General features: G+C 42.9%; 1 protein-coding gene across 5 annotated transcripts in view; it reads right to left on the bottom strand.

The window, feature by feature from the left end:
* The window catches only part of LOC143782681 (E3 ubiquitin-protein ligase RNF138-like), a 64,289-nt gene that overhangs the window by 9,434 nt on the left and 33,985 nt on the right, over positions 1 to 20,870 (bottom strand). For 3 of the 5 annotated variants that reach the window (XM_077270406.1, XM_077270407.1, XM_077270405.1), the window contains exons 4-5: positions 18,833 to 18,998; positions 2,503 to 2,616 (exon numbers count right to left, since the gene is read on the bottom strand). In XM_077270406.1, coding sequence (XP_077126521.1) covers positions 2,503 to 2,616; positions 18,833 to 18,998 — 280 coding nt within the window. Of the gene's footprint in view, positions 1 to 436; positions 536 to 2,502; positions 2,617 to 18,832; positions 18,999 to 20,870 lie in introns of all 5 variants that reach the window. The other 2 variants (XR_013217021.1, XM_077270409.1) reach the window with 2 other exon arrangements.

Below are 20,870 nucleotides of genomic sequence, written 5' to 3'. Positions count from 1 at the left end.
AAGTGCTACTACTGTTGTCCCCTAACCTCAAGCTCCTGCTTCCTGCATGCGGCATTCCTACCAAAGGATACGGGTGAGGCCTGTCCATGTTTTATCCTGCACAGGTTGTCATCAGGCACATTATATATTTCTGACTTTGGTTCTTATCTTTATTCATTATTTGTGTTCCTATCATGTGTTGATTTGAGCATGGCTTTTTTTATCTTATATGATTAAAAATGAAGCTTTACTAATGGTTCTGTCCTTGCTTATACGTGATGGACTATTTTATGTAACATGTTCATTCCCATGGTCTTCATCGAGAATGCACATGTAGAGTGAGACTGTCCCTTGGCCGGGGCTTGTACAACTCGTGGGTCATTACTTAGTATTCCTGCTCTCTATACAATGAAATGCACTGAACCGTAGATGAGAGTGCCGAGGTTAATACATTTACCTATGGCTGAACTGACTGAGGTTTCTGAACTCTACTAGCCACCTTCACATTTTACACACCATAGGCGGTTTTCTACTGATGTGACGGTGATTTCATTATCTAATATTGATAACATGGAAAAAAAAAAGCAATGTAAAAGGACTCATGTGAATGCATATTTAAAGGGTATCCCAAGTTAGCACGTTATCTACTACCTATGGGTGCAGCCCTGAGTCTAAACAATAATGGCCCAATTCATTACTGCATTTGCTCCTGTTTTTGTGGGGTATTTGGTATTTTGCCCCTTTTATTTCATTTGCACCATGTTCATCTTTTCATTTGCGCCTTTTTTGAAGTCTGCGTTATATGTTTTACCTGTCTCGGGTTTTTTTAGTTTGCAGCTGTGGGCAGAGTTTAGGGTTTACAGATGGTTTTGCCTCATTCATCAATAGTGACTTTTTGAAAAGTCGCAAAATTTGTTATAAATGATGTCCTCCAGTCCCACCTCCTGGAGTGATTTTATGTACGTCAGATATTTTGGGCATTTTTTTTATTTTCCAAAACATGAAACTCAATTTCAAGAAAGGTTAAAAACCAAAATCCAATGAGATTTAGTTGTGTGTCAGGATGTTTACATAAAACATGTGTTGGTTTTTCTACATTTGTAATTAATTTGCTGCGGATTTGCTAATGTTACTGTCTATGGCCAGTGAAATCAAACAATGCGACAGCCACACGACCGAAACTCCATCCACAAGCTGTGCGGCCATTGACCATTGTAGGTGGGTAGAGCTATGGACGTGCGGCCAACAGAGCCTCCTGATCTCATTATAAGTCACTACTATTGATAAATGGGAGCAATATTAAATGTTAGGGCTCACACCCATATGCGAGGAAAAAAGCAGTAAGATCTCTGGACCGAAAAAACGGACAAGTGCTATGCGAGTGTCATGCGAGTACAATGCGATTTTTAAACGCAACATCCGTATGACATGCGTATGCAATCCGTGTGCAAAGCGATTTTAACATGAGCTTTTACATACAGCAGTTCTCTGTCATTTACACAGTTTTAAAACGAAATATTCTTCAAAACACACACACATACAGTATATTTAAATATTAGATAGATTAAAAGTATAATCACAGAGTGACAGGTTAGAATAGAATAGTTGGAATAGATATATACACATAGAATACACACATATATATACATATATATATACACATGTCAGTGACACACACATATACTGTATATATATATGTATTTATATTAGATAGATAGATAGATAGATAGAAGAACAGCCGATAATTCATTTGTGGGGTTCGGTAAAATCCCTGCAGGAGCCGACAGGATAGAAGAGATGGATTACATACAGTAAATACATACAGAATAGGTAGGTATATAGATGTGTGTGACAAATACAATTAGCATAGTGTGTGTGCAAATTACTGGACATGTATTTAACTAATAAAATATTATTTTGGGGAAAAAAGGGCATGGGCTCCCGCACAATTTTTAAAACTTTATAGCCTGGGAAGGGGGTAATACTTATGGAGCTTCCCAGGCTATTAATATAAGCTCACAGCTGTATACTTAGCCTTTACTGGCTGATAAAATAGAGGACCCCCCCCAAAAAAAAATGACGTAGGATCCCCCTATAATTAATAACCAGCTGGTTATTAATTATGGGGGGACCCCACGTCATTTTTTTATATGTATATATTTCTATTCTACCTATTCTATTATAACCTGTCAGTGTGATTTTACTGTACACCACACATGAATTACCGGCTTTTCAAAGGACACTGGTGCGTAAAAAACAGACATCACTCACATGGTGCAAGTGCTGTGTGGTTTTTTTTTCGTGCATCCATTGACTTGCATTGCGAGTTTCGTCCGAGATATGCAGCAAATTGCAGCATGCTGCGATTTTTTTCTCAGTCCGATTTCAGCTGAGAAAAAAATCGCAGATGAGATGTAACCCAGTGAATAACCTTGGTCAGAGTGCAATCTGATGTTTTTATCGGATTGCACTCGTCCGTATTTCTCACAAAGGGGTATGAGCCCTTAAAGTTACATACAGTACCTGGAGCGTACGGGATCTTGATTTTCTTTTCTTTTTCGAGTTTGTTTTGTTGGCAACTCCATCCTGCTTTTGGCTGCAAGCCTTGTAATGTTTCCTCATTACATAGTATTTCTTCTGAAAATGGGGTGAAGATATTTAAATTGTTACCACAAGTGGAAATACAGACAGACTTATTAATGTGACAAGTGCAGACACTGATAGTATTTATCAAATAATTCATGTCATGACTATAAACAGTTATAAAAACAGAAATGAAAATGGCACTACTTATCATCTCCTACATCTCACACAGCTCAACTTCTGCAGAATCTTTTTTGAAAGACTAAGGCTATGTTCACACGTTGTTTGTTTTTCATAAGACAAAACCTGCTCTCGTGGCAGTAAAACAGCTGCTTACAAAAAAGCAGGTTTTGCTTCGGATTTTTGCTGCATATTTGCTGCTTTTTTATTAGGTACATTTGTCCCTTGTGCATGCTGATAAAGTTTAGTGTATAGAAAAAAGGTGTTTGCATAAAAATGCAGTAAAACCTGATACCTGCCTTTTTGCTGCGTTTTTGCACTCATTGTTTTCTATGGGTGAAACAACGCTGCGAAAACACTGAAAGAAGTGACATGCTGAAGTTTTCAAAAACGCAGCAGTTTTCCAATTCAGTCAGGAAAAAAACAATGTGTGTATGAGATTTCTGAAATCTCATAGCTTTTGCTGGCACTGTAAAACGCAGCTTAAGATTTGCATTAAAAAAATGCAGCAAAAACACAACGTGTGAACATAGCCTAATGTTAAGATACGGTCAACAACTTAGACGTGATGTATTTTCCATGGTGAGAGGGGATAAAAACATTGCCAAAATTTATTAGAAGTGGTTTACCTCCCTTAGGGCTCGTTCACATGACTGTATTTTTGGTCCGAGTGCTGCCCATGGAAAAAATTCCAAGTCAAGTGAAATTATGAAAAAAAAAACAATTCCACAATGGTTTTTTGGGTTTAGTTTTTTGAGTTCATTCTGCTGTAAATATGACCTGAAAATATGACTGTCCATCTCAGTATGAATATAATGATGCAAAACTTGCATATTTTTTTATCTAAAAGGGGGAAAAAATCCAGAAATTTGTCCCCCAAAAAATTAGCTTGAGTCACCATTTTCCAAAACTCCTAATTTTTCAGTCGTAAATAGATAGGATTACTTATTGCGTGGTCACCTGAAGTTTTTATTGATACTATTCTGGAGTATATAGGATGCATTGATTGTTTCTTAAAGGGACTCTGTCACCTGAATTTGGAGGGAACAATTTTCAGTCATATGGGCGGGGTTTTCGGGTGTTTGATTCACCCTTTCCTTACCCGCTGGCTGCAATATTGGATTGAAGTTCATTCTCTGTCCTCCATAGTACACGCCTGCGTAAGGCAATATTGCCTTGTGCAGGCATGTACTATGGAGGACAGAGAATGAACTTCAATCCAATATTGCAGCCAGCATGCAGCCAGCGGGTAAGGAAAGGGTGAATCAAACACCCGAAAACCCCGCCCATATGACTGAAAATTGTTCCCTCCAAATTCAGGTGAGGCCGGTTTCACACGTCAGTGGCTCCGGTACGTGAGGTGACAGTTTCCTCACGTACCGGAGCCACTGACACACGTAGACCCATTAAAATCAATGCATCTGTGCAGATGTCATTGATTTTTTGCAGACCGTGTCTCCGTGTGCCAAACACGGAGACATGTCAGTGTTCGTGGGAGCGCACGTATTACACGGACCCATTAAAGTCAATGGGTCCGTGTAAAACACGTACCGCACACGGACGTTCTCCGTGTGCAGTCCCTGTGTCGTGCAGGAGACAGCGCTACAGTAAGCGCTGTCCCCCCCACATGGTGCTGAAGCCGCCATTCATATCTTCCCTGCAGCAGCGTTTGCTGCATAGAAGATATGAATAATAGTGTTTAAAAGAAAGATCTATCTGTCCCCCGCCCTCCCACCCCCTGTGCGCCCCCCCCCGCTGTTCTGAAAATACTCACCCGCCTCCCTCGCATTGTCCTGTCCTGGCCGCTGTATGCGGTCACGTGGGGCCGCCGATTAGAGTCATGAATATGTGGCTCCACCTCCCATAGGGGTGGAGCCGCCTATTCATGACTGTAAATGAGCGGCCCCACGTGACCGCATACAGTAGAAGGTGCGGCCAGGACAGGAAGCAGCGACAGCCAACATGAGAGGCGGGTGAGTATTTTCAGAACAGCGGGGGGCGCACAGGGGGTGGGGGGGCGCAGGACAGATAGATCTTTCTTTTAAACACTATTATTCATATCTTCTATGCAGCAAATGCTGCTGCAGGGAAGATATGAATCGCGGATTCAGCACCAGATGCTGGTACGTGTGGTACCCACCACGGTGCGTGTGGTACCCAGTGGGCACACGGGCGGCACACGTGTGCCACACTGATGTACACCAGAAACGTAGGGGCACACGGACACGGATAATTCCGGTACCGATTGTTTCCGGTACCGGAATTATCTGGACGTGTGAGACTGGCCTGACAAAGTCCCTTTAATGGATCTTTTGTGGTGTTGCACAATCAAAAACACACAATTCTGCCATTTCAGTTTTTTTATTTTTACAGATCGAGTTATTTAATTTTATATTTTGATAGGTTATGCTTTTTCTGTGCATGTTGATACCAGATTGTCACGGGGAGACTAGGTGAGCGAGAGCTAATTACCCGGGCCCCTGCAGTTTCCCTCAGACTAGGTAAATCCTGACTGACCCTCTACCTGGAGTTTACACTGATGGTGTGCATGTCCAGGCCTCGAACCTCACCCTAACTCCTGAGCTCAGCCCTAGGCTGATACCTCCGATGTTATGATCTGGTGGCCTAGGAGCAGCATGGACGAGCTCTGGAGTAGGTGGCCTCTATACTGACCGCAGACCCTGAACTTAACACCGCAACTATAAGTAGCCGTGGGATGTTCCTGTCACTCCCTCGACACCTCGTCACAGCCGGAGGACTAATTACCCCTAAAGAAAGAAACAGGAAAACTATCTTGCCTCAGAGAAAATCCCCAAAGGAAAGAAAGCCCCGAACAAATATTGACTGTGAGAGGAGAGGGAAATTACAAACGCAGACTGAAAACAGAATTTAACAAAGGAGGCCACACTACCTAGAAAGAAAAGACAGGACAGAGTACTGTGCGGTCAGTATTAAAATACTACAAAAATCCACCACAGAGAATACAAAAATCTTCACACCTAACTAAAGGCATGGAGGGTAACTCTGCGACTCCAGAGCTTCCAGCTTGGCTGAATAAATCCTTACACAGACAAAGCTGGACAAGAAAAAACATAGCAATTCACTGAACTATAAAGTCCACCGCATGTGGACTGCAAAAACAAAGCCAGGACTTATCTTTGATGATTTGGACAATCCAGCAGGAGAAACCAAGCAGAGATGTGAATCCTCCAGAAAAACAATGGACAACTGGCACTCACTAAAGGGTGAAGCCAGACTAAATAGCCCCGTCCAAAGTGGAAGCACCTGATGACTGCTGTGAAGGACAAACAGCAGCACTACCACTCATAACCATCGGAGGGAGCCCAAGAGCAGAACCCACAACAGAATTCACAACAGTACCCCCCCCTTGAGGAGGGGTCACCGAACCCTCACCAGAGCCCCCAGGCCGATCCGGACGAGCCAAATGGAAGGCACGAACCAAATCGTCAGCATGAACATCGGAGGCAACAACCCAAGAATTATCCTCCTGGCCATAACCCTTCCACTTGAAGCCTCCGTCTTGAAAAACGAGAATCCAAGATCTTCTCCACAACATACTCCAACTCCCCATCAATCAACACCGGGGCAGGAGGATCAACAGAGGGAACCACGGGCACCACATATTTCCGCAACAAAGATCTATGAAAAACATTATGGATGGAAAAAGAGGCTGGAAGGGCCAAACGAAAAGACACTGGATTGATAATCTCAGAAATCCTATAAGGACCAATAAACCGAGGCTTGAACTTCGGGGAAGAAACCTTCATAGGAACATGACGAGAAGACAACCAGACCAAATCCCCAACCCGAAGCCGGGAACCCACACGCCGACGAGGGTTGGCAAAACGATGAGCCTTCTCCTGAGACAACACCAAATTGTCCACCACATGAGCCCAAATCTGCTGCAACCTGTCAACCACAGAGTGCACCCCAGGACAATCAGAAGACTCAACCTGCCCTGAAGAAAAACGAGGATGAAACCCAGAATTACAAAAGAATGGTGAAACCAAGGTAGCCGAACTAGCCCGATTATTTAAGGGCAAACTCGGCCAATGGCAAGAAAGCCACCCAATCATCCTGATCGGCAGACACAAAGCATCTCAAATAAGTTTCCAAAGTCTGGTAAGTTCACTCGGTTTGGCCGTTTGTCTGAGGATGAAATGCGGAAGAAAAAGACAAATCAATGCCCAGCTTAGCACAAAAGGACCGCCAAAACCTAGAAACAAACTGGGAACCTCTATCGGACACAATATTCTCCGGAATGCCATGCAAACGAACCACATGCTGAAAAAACAACGGAACCAACTCAGAAGAGGAAGGCAATTTAGGCAAAGGTACCAAATGAACCATCTTAGAAAACCGGTCACAGACCACCCAGATAACAGACATCCTCTGGGAAACAGGAAGATCCGAAATAAAATCCATAGAAATATGCGTCCAAGGCCTCTCAGGGACCGGCAAAGGCAAAAGCAACCCACTGGCGCGGGAGCAGCAAGGTTTGGCCCGTGCACAAGTCCCACAGGACTGCACAAAAGAACGCACATCCCGTGACAAAGAAGGCCACCAAAAGGACCTACTAACCAAATCTCTGGTACCAAAAATTCCAGGATGGCCAGCCAACACAGAACAGTGAACCTCAGAAATCACTTTACTAGTCCATCTGTCAGGAACAAACAGTTTCCCCGCTGGACAGCGATCAGGTTTATCAGCCTGAAACTCCTGAAGAACCCGTCGCAAATCAGGGGAGATGGCAGAAAGAATCACCCCCTCCTTCAGGATGCCAACCGGCTCAAGAATCCCAGGGGAATCAGGCAAAAAACTCCTAGAGAGGGCATCAGCCTTAACATTCTTAGAACCCGGAAGATACGAGACAACAAAATCAAAACGGGAGAAAAACAGGGACCATCGGGCCTGTCTAGGATTCAGCAGTTTGGCAGACTCAAGGTAAATCAGATTCTTATGATCGATCAAGACCACAATACGGTGCTTGGCCCCCTCAAGCCAATGTCGCCACTCCTCAAATGCCCACTTCATAGCCAACAACTCACGATTGCCGACATCATAATTGCGTTCCGCAGGCGAAAACTTTCGAGAAAAGAAGGCACACGGTTTCATCAAGGAACCATTAGAATTCCTCTGAGACAAAACGGCCCCTGCCCCAATCTCAGAAGCGTCAACCTCAACCTGAAAAGGAAGAGAAACATCCGGCTGACGCAACACAGGGGCAGAAGTAAATCGGAGCTTAAGCTCCTGAAAGGCAGAAACAGCCTCAGAGGACCAATTAGCTACATCAGCGCCCTTCCTCGTCAAATCGGTCAGGGGTTTAACCACACTGGAGAAGTTGGCAATGAAACGGCGATAAAAATTAGCAAAGCCCAAAAATTTCTGAAGGCTCTTCACGGATGTGGGCTGGATCCAATCATGAATGGCCTGAACCTTAACCGGATCCATTTCTATAGATGATGGAGAAAAAATGAAGCCCAAAAAGAAACCTTCTGTACTCCAAAGAGGCACTTAGACCCCTTCACAAACAAGGCATTATCACGAAGGACCTGAAATACCATCCTGACTTGTTTCACATGAGACTCCCAATCATCTGAAAAAATCAAAATATCATCCAAATATACAATCATGAATTTATCAAGATAATTCCGAAAAATATCATGCATGAAGGACTGAAACACAGATGGGGCATTAGAGAGTCCGAGTGGTATCACAAGATATTCAAAATGGCCCTCGGGCGTATTAAACGCAGTTTTCCATTCGTCACCCTGCTTAATACGAACAAGATTATATGCCCCTCGAAGGTCAATCTTAGTAAACCAACTAGCCCCCTTAATCCTGGCAAACAAATCAGAAAGCAAAGGCAAAGGGTATTGGAATTTGACCGTGATCTTATTCAAGAGGCGATAATCAATACAGGGTCTCAAGGAGCCATCCTTCTTGGCAACAAAAAAAAAACCTGCTCCCAATGGAGAAGAAGATGGCCGAATATGCCCCTTCTCCAAAGACTCCTTTACATAGCTCCGCATGGCGGCATGTTCAGGCACAGACAGGTTGAAAAGTCGGCCCTTAGGAAACTTACAGCCTGGAATCAAGTCAATAGCACAATCACAGTCCCTATGCGGTGGAAGGGAACTGGACTTGGGCTCATCGAAAACATCCTGGAAATCTGACAGAAACTCAGGAATTTCAGAAGAGGGGGAGGAGGAAATTGACATCAGAGGAACATCATCATGAACCCCCTGACAACCCCAACTAGTCACAGACATAGATTTCCAATCCAACACCGGATTATGTACCTGTAACCATGGAAACCCCAGCACAATAGCATCATGCAAATTATGCAACACCAGGAAACGACAATCTTCCTGATGGGCTGGCGCCATGCACATGGTTAACTGTGTCCAAAACTGAGGTTTATTTTTAGCCAATGGTGTAGCATCAATACCCCTCAAAGGGATAGGACTCCGCAAAGGCTGTAAGGGAAAACCACAACGTCTGGCAAATTCTAAGTCCATCAAATTTAAAGCCGCGCCTGAATCCACAAATGCCATGACAGAGAATGTCGATAATGAGCAGATCAGGGTCACAGATAACAGAAATTTAGGTTGTACAGTACTGATGGTAACGGAATTAGCGATTCTCTTGGCACACTTAGGGCAATCAGAAATAACATGAGCAGAATCGCCGCAGTAAAAGCACAACCTATTCTGACGTCTGAATCCTTGGCGTTCAGCTCTAGACACAATCCTATCACACTGCATTGGCTCAGGACTCCGCTCGGAAGACAATGCCATAGTGTGCACAACTCTGCGCTCACGCAAGCGCTGATCAATTTGAATGGCCAGAGACATAGAATCACTCAGACCTGCAGGCGTGGGGAAGCCCACCATAACATCTTTAACAGATTCAGAAAGACCCTTTCTGAAAATTGCCACCAAAGCATCCTCATTCCACTTAGTAAGCACAGACCATTTTCTAAATTTCTGGCAATATGATTCTGCTGCTTCTTGACCTTGACACAGGGCCAACAAGGTTTTCTCAGCATGATCCACAGAATTAGGTTCATCATACAATAACCCAAGGGCCTGAAAAAAGGTGTCTACATTAAGCAAGGCCGGATTTCCAGATTCCAGGGAAAATGCTCAATCCTGCGGGTCGCCACGCAACAGAGAAATGACAATTTTTACCTGCTGGATGGGATCACCAGAGGAACGGGGCTTCAGAGCAAAAAACAGTTTACAGTTATTTTTAAAGCTCAAAAATTTGGACCTGTCCCCAAAAAACAGATCGGGGGTAGGAATTCTAGGCTCTAAAACAGGAGTCTGCACGATATAATCAGAAATACCCTGTACTCTAGCAGCAAGTTGATCCACCCGAGAAGCAAGTCCCTGAACATCCATGTCAGCGCCTAACTCTTGAGCCACCCAGAGGTGAAGAGGGAAAAAAAACACAACAGAGTACAGAAAAAAAAATGGCTCAGCACTTTCTTTCACTTCTTTTGAGATGTGATTAACTCATAGTTGGCCAGTTGTACTGTTATGATCTGGTGGCCTAGGAGCAGCATGGACGAGCTCTGGAGTAGGTGGCCTCTATACTGACCGCAGACCCTGAACTTAACACCGCAACTATAAGTAGACGTGGGATGTTCCTGTCACTCCCTCGACACCTCGTCACAGCCGGAGGACTAATTACCCCTAAAGAAAGAAACAGGAAAACTATCTTGCCTCAGAGAAAATCCCCAAAGGAAAGACAGCCCCCCACAAATATTGACTGTGAGAGGAGAGGGAAATTACAAACGCAGACTGAAAACAGAATTTAGCAAAGGAAGCCACGCTACCTAGAAAGAAAAGACAGGACAGAGTACTGTGCGGTCAGTATTAAAATACTACAAAAATCCACCACAGAGAATACAAAAATCTTCACACCTAACTAAAGGCATGGAGGGTAACTCTGCGACTCCAGAGCTTCCAGCTTGGCTGAATAAATCCTTACACAGACAAAGCTGGACAAGAAAAAACATAGCAATTCACTGAACTATAAAGTCCACCGCATGTGGACTGCAAAAACAAAGCCAGGACTTATCTTTGATGATTTGGACAATCCAGCAGGAGAAACCAAGCAGAGATGTGAATCCTCCAGAAAAACAATGGACAACTGGCACTCACTAAAGGGTGAAGCCAGACTAAATAGCCCCGTCCAAAGTGGAAGCACCTGATGACTGCTGTGAAGGACAAACAGCAGCACTACCACTTATAACCACCGGAGGGAGCCCAAGAGCAGAACCCACAACAGAATTCACAACACTCCGCCCACCACCCAGTGAAGAGGTAATATTCCAATACCCACAGTTAGCACAGACAAGGATAAAGGAAAATATACACCACGCCGCAGTCACTCAGGAATACACTATAAATGTGCAGGGCAAAATAAATACAAATATAGGAAGGAGTAAATAAGACAAAGGAAAATACACCACCAGCAACGAATCTCCAACAACCAGCTCTCCACTCCAGACCGAGATAACAACGCACAAGACAGAAGCTATAATCGGCGACGCCCAATGATCAGGAGAACTATTTAAAGGCAATGGGCATGGCCCAGCTTCCAATCCGAGGATCAGGTAAATTAACCCCGGAACAGCTAGATAAAATCTAGCCGACGCCAATGAGCAAATAGTGGTCAAAAGCAGAATTACCGCTGTCTGTCGGACGACCTGGTCTGAACAGCGTCCGACATGACACAGATATGTATTTTTTCACATTTCTTTATCGTTAACTGGGGAAATGGGGGTGATTCAAATGCCTTTTTTAAATTTTTTGCATACCAGTATATTTTTTCTATATTATTATGTTGAAAAGAAAAATCCCAACTCTTGTAATTTTTACTTTGGCTAATGAGATTATATTTGGTTCATGATCAGTAGAGCTCACATTACGATCACAGACAGATCACACCTGTATGCAGATAACACAGGTTCCACTGTTCCCAATAGGTGACGGTAACAGATCACCTTCTCCCCTCTCTGCACAGTGACCTCCGCACAGGTCTAGACTGGAGCATGTCTAGAAAACTATAAGGCTATGTTCACATGTTGCAAATTCCGCAGCGGATTTGATAAATTTGCAGTGCCAAAAGTACTGCGGATTTTATCGCGTTTTTTTGTGCGGTTTCCACTGCGGTTTTAGACACCTGCGGGTTTCTATAATGGGGCAGGTGTAAAACCGCTGCGGATTCCGCACAAAGAATTGACATGCTGCGGAAAATAAACCGCTGCGTTTCCGCGCGTTTTTTTCCGCAGCATGTGCACTGCGGTTTTTGTTTTCCATAGGTTAACATTGTACTGTACACCGCATGGAAAACCGCTGCGGATCCGCAGCAAAAACCGCAACGTGTGAACATAGCCTAACATAGAAATCTGAGTCTTAGCTTGTCTTTTGCTACCTCCCATTTATCAGCAGTAAATCATATCTCTAAATGCTGATAATTGCAGCTTTGATAAGATGGCTACCCTATAATCATGTAAGGAAGATATTTTTAAAAAAAATTATAATCAGAATATGGATTTAAAAAATGTGTATCACTATCTAGTTTTAATCACTAAAACTGATATAGTCAATACATTTCCTTTAAAGCTCTGCACACAGTAAAGGCTCCCGAGTCCTTAAGACGCAAACCACCTGATTTGTGCAGCCTGAACTTCGGTGACAGATTTTTCTTTATTTACAGTAAACTGCTCAATTCTGAAAGGGAGATCATTGCCTCCTGGTGGTCACGATTGTTACTGCAGATTTGAGAGAGCAGTAAGACGAAGTATAGGCAATATAGCAATTATCATTTCAATGTCAATGTATAAAATATAAATAGACAATTGCTTGTCATTGGGAACACTGTTAAAATCTGTTCAGTTTTGTGTAAAATTGTAGCTGAAAAAATGCCATAGCGCACTAGTTGTTGGTGAGGCATAGCAGGGAAGGAAGAATTCACAGAAGTGGTGACAACTGGACAGTTCTGTCTAACACCACGTTCATACGATCAATATTTGGTCAGTTTTTTACCTCAGGATTTGTAAGCCAAAAGCAGGAGTGGGTGATAAATACAGAAGTGGTGACGTGTTTCTATTATACTTTTCCTTTGATTGTTTTGCTTCTCTTTTTGGTTTACCGATACTGATGTAATACTGACCAAATACTGAATGTGTGCACGTGGCCTTAGACGAAGACAGTAACAGCATAAATAATCTCTGGGGCTGCAGATAGGTAGTTAGGTACTATGAGTGGCGCAAGGAACCACAGTTCTTATCCTTGACTCCCTGATGAAGCATCAGGAGATACTTTAGAGACGGACCACTCCACTTGAACTACTTGTTGATTATGTCTGTTCCCATCTTGAAGTACTGTAGACATACACTCAATATTGAGGAGATGGGTGAGAATGTTCCATTCCTTTAAGAATATTGAATATGATATTGGCATCTATTCATCGTCATTTACTGTGACTGCCATATTGAAGATTTAGGCTATTCGTGTACTGGTGGGTTGTGTTTGACCACCACTAACACTGTATGAACGCTATGTTTTTGATCTCTCTGAACTGTAGAGCTATTTGGTGCTGGGACATTGCTTTGCACTTTATTTTCCTACTAATGGTTACTGAGTAATAAGTAGCTTTCAGTCTGCATATTGGGGGACTTTTATGAGACCACCACGAACGTGCATTATATGCTACAATAATACACCAAATAGCCAGTAAAACAAGTGTATACATTTTCTTATTACTCCTTAGACAATACTATGGTGAAATAACTCTGGGGCTACTTCTGGTACTGAAGCGATAATATTGGTCAGTTTCATCTAGATGTCTAGCGAGTAGTCAATATCGCCCTTAATGATTATCAATGATTACCCCAATTCCTAGGTGTATATTTGGCTGGCTGTTTATATAGATGGGTTAGTATAAGGCTACTTTCACACATCAGGTTTTTTGCATCAGGCACAATCCGGCAAATGTTGGAAAAACCGGATCCGGCGCAGATTGTGAAAAACTGATGCGATGGATTCCTTTTTTCGACGGATCCAGCTAGCATATCTAGATTATTGGATAAAAAAAATTTGGAGCATGCTCAGTTTAAAAAAACGGAATCCGGCACTGGAATCCGCCTTTTTCCGGATCCGGCACCTTCCGGCTCCCATAGGCTTCCATTCCAGCAAACAGCCGGAACGCTGGATCCGGTGCTTCCGGCTTTTTCGCCGGAGACAAAAAAACGTTGCTATGGACGTTTTTTCCAGAAACCGGAAACAGCAGATTTGCCGGATCCGGCGAAAACCGGACGAAACGCAATGTCATCCGGCGCAATCCGGCACTAATGCAAGTCTATGGGAAAAAAACCTGATCCGGCGGCAACATTCGCTGGATCCGTTTTTTTTTTTAAAATTAAGCCGGATTTAGCCTGACAGCGAAAACCTGATGTGTGAAAGTAGCCTTACTGAGCTGGCTATTAATACTTTCCTAGCATTTTGTAGGTTTATGCTGTCATAAAATCCTGGTTGTAGCTATTTTAAGAAAAACATTTTTTTATGATTATTAAATGTTATATTTTAATCCAATTCTTTTGCTATTTCTAATTTGATATAAAGTGGGAAATCCTCTGGATCTTCCTAGCTAATTCATTATATCATAGTATTTCTACAGATGGATTTTTTAAATCAAAATCTCTGTAATGCAGAATATGGACTCTAAACCATTTTGTAGCTTCTGTAATACATTGCAGATTTTCTGGCCAAAAAATCCAGATAGAAATTCACAACATATTGTCTCGTGTGACCATTATGATACAGCTGTTAGTGCTATAGTGGGGGAGAATAAGTATTTGATACACTGCCAATTTTGCATGTTTTCCCACCTACAAAGAATGGAGAGGTCTGTAATTTTTATTGTAGGTGCACTTCAACTGTGAGAGAGAGAATCTAAGAATAAAAAACAGAAAATCACATTGCATGATTTTTACATAATTAATTTGCATTTTATTGCACAAAGTAAGTATTTGATACAGAACTTAATATTTGGTACAGAAACCTTTATTTTTCATTTCAGAGGTCAGACGTTTCCTGCAGTTCTTGACCAAGTTTGCACACACTGAAGCAGGGATTTTGGCCCACTCCTCCACACAGATCTTCTCCAGGTATTTCAGGTTTCAGGGCTGTCGCTGGATAATATTGAGTTTCAGCTTCCTCCAAAGATATTCCATTAGGTTCAGGTCTGCAGACCAGCTAGGCCACTCCAGGACCTTGAATGGCTTTTTACGGAGCCACTCCGCAGTTGCCCTGGCTGTGTGTTTCAAGTTATTGTCATTCTGGAAGATCCAGAAACATCCCATCTCTTACTAATGGAAGGAGGTTGTTTGCCAAAATCTCGCCTTGTGCAGGTCTACAATTTTGACCCTGGTGTCCTTAGACAGCTCTTTGGTCTTGGCCATGGTGGAGAGCTTTGCGTGTGATTGATTGTGTGATCACTGAATAGGCGGTGCTCACAGTTATGTAGGTGCTCACAGTTATGTAGGTGCTCAGGAGAAAAAAAAATCAATCAGATGAGATGAACTCCGGCACTCAAAAACAGTCTATATGCAGTAATATGCATATAAACTCATTGTATTAGCTCCAGATTTGGTTATGTGTTAACATATATGTTCTGTATGGATTATTCCATGTATCCTCTCTTTTCTACTTATTAGTTTCTTCCTTTTTCTTGGTCATTTATATTCTGCTCTTCTTTGACAGCACGCAGGCGCAGATACAAGGTGAAGCCAGGCTTTCTACATTTAGCCAGGACGCATGCGCACTCTCGTATTACCACCTCGTCCCTTCTTTCGGCTCTGTTCAGCACTCTTCGGCGCACGCAGGCGCATATCGGCCTTCACTGATACGAACTATGACCCGGAAGGTCTTTTCTTCATACACGCAAGTATGACGCATATAAGGAAGTACGCGCACTTACTCCTTCCATCCACGAGCGCCAGGAGTCACCGGGACTTCACTTGCTTCACACTATCCGGACAAGCACTACAGGTTCTTCCTGAGTTAACGCTACCGGATTTTTTTCTCAACTCCATTAAGGTATGTTCCGTATGGGACACGGCTAGGATGGCTTTAATAGTACGTATCAGCGTGCTCCATTGGTATATAATCTCTTCATAGTGGGACCTGATATAACTCTATCAAGGAGGACATTATCGACTTAAGTATTCTAATTTTTTCACTTAATCACTGTTAACCACTATACAATAATAAGGATAAGCTGGACACTAACGTGGTGATCCCTCTCCTCTGCCCTATTTCCTTCATATTTGGGGCTTTACCAGTGCTGTTTTTCGTTTCCCACGTACTGGGTTTTGATATGGGAACTATACTAGAACGGATGTGGTGATCCTGTCAGATAAGTTTTTGTTTTTTCATGTTAATATATGTTATGACAATAGTTTATTGTTGTTTTGCAGAACTAGACATAACTTGAAAAAGGCATGCTAGCCGAAACGTTGTATAAAGGTGTCTGTATACATTTTTCTTCATGAATAAAAATCTTTACTGCATATAGACTGTTTTTGAGAGCCGGAGTTCATCTCATCTGATTGATTGTGTGGACATGTGGCTTTTATACAGGTAACAAGTTCAAACAGGTGCAATTAATACAGGTAATGAGTGCAGAGTAGGAGGGTTTCTTAAAGAAAAACTAGCAGGTCTGTGAGAGCCAGAACTCTTGCTGGTTGGTAGGTGTATTCTGTCCCCGGGGCCTGTGGCTGCAAATATGGCTCTGTGAGATGCTGGATCTCTTCACCTCACTTACAATTGGCCTCGTTCACAGATAGCTTAACTCAGCTGCCGGCACACATGTTATGAAGATTCCAGAAGAGACTTTGATTTCTTTAAGAACCCTTGTGGAATGCATAAACAGCAGCAGCAGGTAAAACAGACTTTCTTTGAGACAAGCTGAAAGCACATGTGCCTCTAATGAAGACAAGATGGAGACTTAGACACAGGGAGAAGAAGAAGGAAGTGGCATGACACCCAGCAGAGGGAGACAGGGAGACAGAAGGGACAAACTTGATGGAAAGGGAGGATTTCTGCTATGCAAAACACAGGAACACATAGCAACAATAAACAAATGTACAGGACAGTCTGTAAAATGTCTCATTCATGGGACATAACAAGGTGATCAAATACTTATTTCATTAAATAAAATGCAGTATAATTATTTAAAAATCATACAATGTGATTTTTGTATACAATGTGATGTGTATTTTTACATTATGTCTCTCACATTTAAAGTGTATTTACAATAAAAATTACAGATCTATCCATTCTTTGTTGGTGGGAAAACTTGCAAAATTGTCAGTGTATCAAATATTGTATTTTCCGGATCATAAGACGCACTTTTTCCCCAAAATTTTTTGGGGAAAATAGGGATCCATCTTATGGTAGGAATATACTTACAAATCCTGTGGTGGAGGTCCCAGTGGTGGTGGTCCCGATGCAGCCTCCCATCCCAGGCTGGTGTGGCTGTGGCAGTGCTCTGTGGTTTGGTGGTGGCAGGGTTTTGTGCTGGTGGTGGGGCTCCATTGGCATTTCTTCAAAGCCCAGAAGTCCCCGCAGCTCTGTTGCTGCGATGCGGTGCGATGGTCTCCGGCAAAATGGCCGCCGGAGGCGGCGCATGCTCAGATTCAGATCTCGGCAATGAGATCTCGTCCCGAGATCTCATCTCATAACATCTTGGGACGAGATCTCATTGCCGAGATCTGAATCTACGCATGTGCCGCCCTGGCTGCCATTTTCCTGGAGACCACCGCACCGCATCGCAGCAACGGAGCTGCCGAGGCTTCTGGGCTTTGTTAAATATTAATTAATTGAATTATTCTTATTCAATCCTGTACTGAGCACATTGCTTCTTGCTGACATTACAAAGGGCTATTTCTGTGCATGAAGCTCAGAGTATAATTCAACTCCATATAAAGGGCAGCACGTGGTCTGTAGGACACATATATAAACGTCTCTTAGGAGGGTGTGGGGGCCTTTTGTCACGTGGGACTGTCACCTCCTGCCTTCACCATCATTCTCCATGGACGACAGATGAAGAAGGAACAGCTGGTAGCCATGATGACCTTCAGATTTCACACAGACGGTTTTTACCATTCAGAACTTTGAGAAAGATGAGTATCAAGTGCTGATATCTACACATGGACAATCTGTTCGTAACTATTTCATCTATTTTTTATGTTTTGCTGCAATGTGGTTTTTCTGTGGACAATTCAATAAACCACTACCTTTTTTATGAGAATATCATGACATTTTTCTTTTAAGAATAACGCACCTGGTTAAGTCCTGATTAAATAAATGTGCAAAATAAGCATATTTAACAGGCTTTGAAAAAATGTCGGCGGAGCCCCGCCACCACAGAGCCCCGCCACCACCACCACAACACAGAGCACTGCTGCCCCAAAGAGCCCAGCCACCCACAGAGCCCAGCCACCCCTCAGAGCCCAGCCACCCCTCAGAGCCCAGCCACCCCACAGAGCCCAGCCACCCCTCAGAGCCCAGCCACCCCACAGAGCCCAGCCACTCCTCAGTGCACAGCCACCCCACAGAGCCCAGCAACCCCTCAGAGCACCGCAACCACACAGAGCACCGCCGCAAAACAGAGCACCACCATCACACTAGCCTGAGATGGGATTTCCCGGAGGCCACCACACCAGCCTGGACCACCAAATGACCCCTGTGATCACTCCTCCACCTGCGCCGATCCCTTCCCTGGTAAGCTGAATTCGGACTGTAAGAGGGACCCCCATTTGACACTACATTTTTTTCCCCTATTTTCCTCCTGAAAATTTGGGGCGCGTCTTATGGCCCGATGCGTCTTATAGTCCGAAAAATACGGTACTTATTTTCCCCGCTGTATATATTGTAAATGGTGTATGCAAATGATAGAGTTCATAGATGCCTGTAACACTATTTTGCCAGAATAATCTAACAATCTTTCTTGTTGAAGTTTCCCTTTAAATAGACAGGAGGAAACAAACCAGTTTTCCACAGTTTTTGCACTTTCCAAGATGTTTTCGCATTGCGTCTTCTTTTTCCGTTGATCTATTTGGAAAAGTTCTTTCCTTCGCTGTTACAGGACCGTGACACAGTGGACAAACAGCACCCATGGTTTTTATAGCTGATAGGAAACATTTCCTGCAAAATCTAACAAAAGAGAACATAAATGTCAGTAGAAAAAGAACCAGAAGCATTATAATGTCAAATATTGTGAATAAAAAAATAATGATTTGCGCAAATGGGCAGATTGCTAAGCCTTTATTCACACAGGTGTCATAATTTTCTTTTTAGTTTTTTTCGTTACTGAAAGAGAAACTTTCACCCTGTTAAAAGTGGTCAGTTTTTTGCCCTCATTTTATTCCATCCTCTCTTCTGAGTTTTGGGGGATTTTTGTTTTTGTTTTTTAACCACATAGTTTTATAGATAGAGAGGGACTTTTTTGTGCTAATTTATATGGCCTTTACTAATGGGACACGGCTCATAGGATTCTCTAGGGATGAGTCATTAGGCTGCTCTGCAAAATTACCCTGTGAGCACTGCCTATTGATAAAGACCAGAAAAAACTAGCAGTAAGTAAAAAGGCTCATATCTCTGGAGCTATATGGCAGATTTAAACTTTTTGACCTGTCACAGGTGCTCTTTACATGCATGTATTAAGGGCTAAACATATCACTTTTGCAATTGGGCTTCATTCAAAATTTTACAAGGTTTAGACTTTAAAAAGCTTTTACCCTGCACAGTGTCGTAGTCTGTGGTCATAAATCTTCAGGTAAATAATCGTATTTGATTGCCTTACTGGAGCAGGTGCTACATGAAGAAAATTAACTTACCGCATATAATTGAGTATAAGTCGAGATTTTCAGCCCATTTTTTGGGCTGAAAGTGCCCCTTTTGGCTTATACTCGAGCCATTGTCCCAGGGGGTTGGCGGGGGAGGGGGAGTGGCAACTGTCAAATCATACTTACCTGCTTCCGGCGTGTCTCTGCACGTTCCTGCTTCTCCGGCGCCCGCAGCTTCTTCCTGTGTTCAGCGGTCACATGGCTCCGAAGATCACCTGTCAGTGAGAAGCTGCCAGGGACCGTGCCGAGAGCAGTTGAGTATAATGGGGACTGGAGGGTGAGTATTGTGTGGTATTCACCTGTCTGCGTTCCGTAACCCCAAACACACCTCCAGGCTGTGTAAGGGCTATTTGACCAAGAAGGAGAGTGATGGGGTGCTACTCCAGATGACCTGGCCTCCACAGTCACCAGACCTGAACCCAATCGAGATGGTTTGGGGTGAGCTGGACCGCAGAGTGAAGTTAAAAGGGCCAACAAGTGCTAAGCAACTCTGGGAACTCCTTCAAGATTGTTGGAAGACCATTCCCGGTGACTACCTCTTGAAGCTCATCAAGAGAATGCCAAGAGTGTGCAAAGCAGTCATCAAAGCAAAATGTGGCTACTTTGAAGAACCTAGAATATAAGACAAAATTTCAGTTGTTTCACACTTTTTTGTTAAGTACATAATTCCACATGTGTTAATTCATAGTTTTGATGACTTCAGTGTGAATGTAAAATTTTCATGGTCATGAAAATACAGAAAAATCTTTAAATGAGAAGGTGTGTCCAAACTTTTGGCCTGTACTATATCTATCTATCTATCTATCTATCTATCTATCTATCTATCTATCTATCTATCTATCTATCTATCTATCTATATATATATATATATATATATATTATTATATAGATAGAGAGAAGATTAGCCGGTAATTCATTTGCCGGCTTTTGTAAAATCACTGCAGGAGCCGACAGGATAGGAGACATGGTTTACGTACAGTAAATCCATGCAGAATAGTTAGATTTATAGATGTGTGTGATCAATACAATTAGTAGAGTGTGTGTGCAAATTACTGGACATGAATTTTATTAATATCCAATAGCCAATATCCATGGTCCCTTCCTAGGCTATTAATATCAGCCCGCAGCTGTCTGTAGAGCCATTGCTGGTTATTAATTATGCGGGATACCCACATAATTT

The sequence above is a fragment of the Ranitomeya variabilis genome, chromosome 6, assembly GCF_051348905.1.
Source record: "Ranitomeya variabilis isolate aRanVar5 chromosome 6, aRanVar5.hap1, whole genome shotgun sequence".
NCBI classification, from domain to species: domain Eukaryota; kingdom Metazoa; phylum Chordata; class Amphibia; order Anura; family Dendrobatidae; genus Ranitomeya; species Ranitomeya variabilis.
The sequence above is the reverse complement of the archived record's forward strand: the minus strand, read 5'-3'. Positions and strand labels throughout refer to the sequence as shown.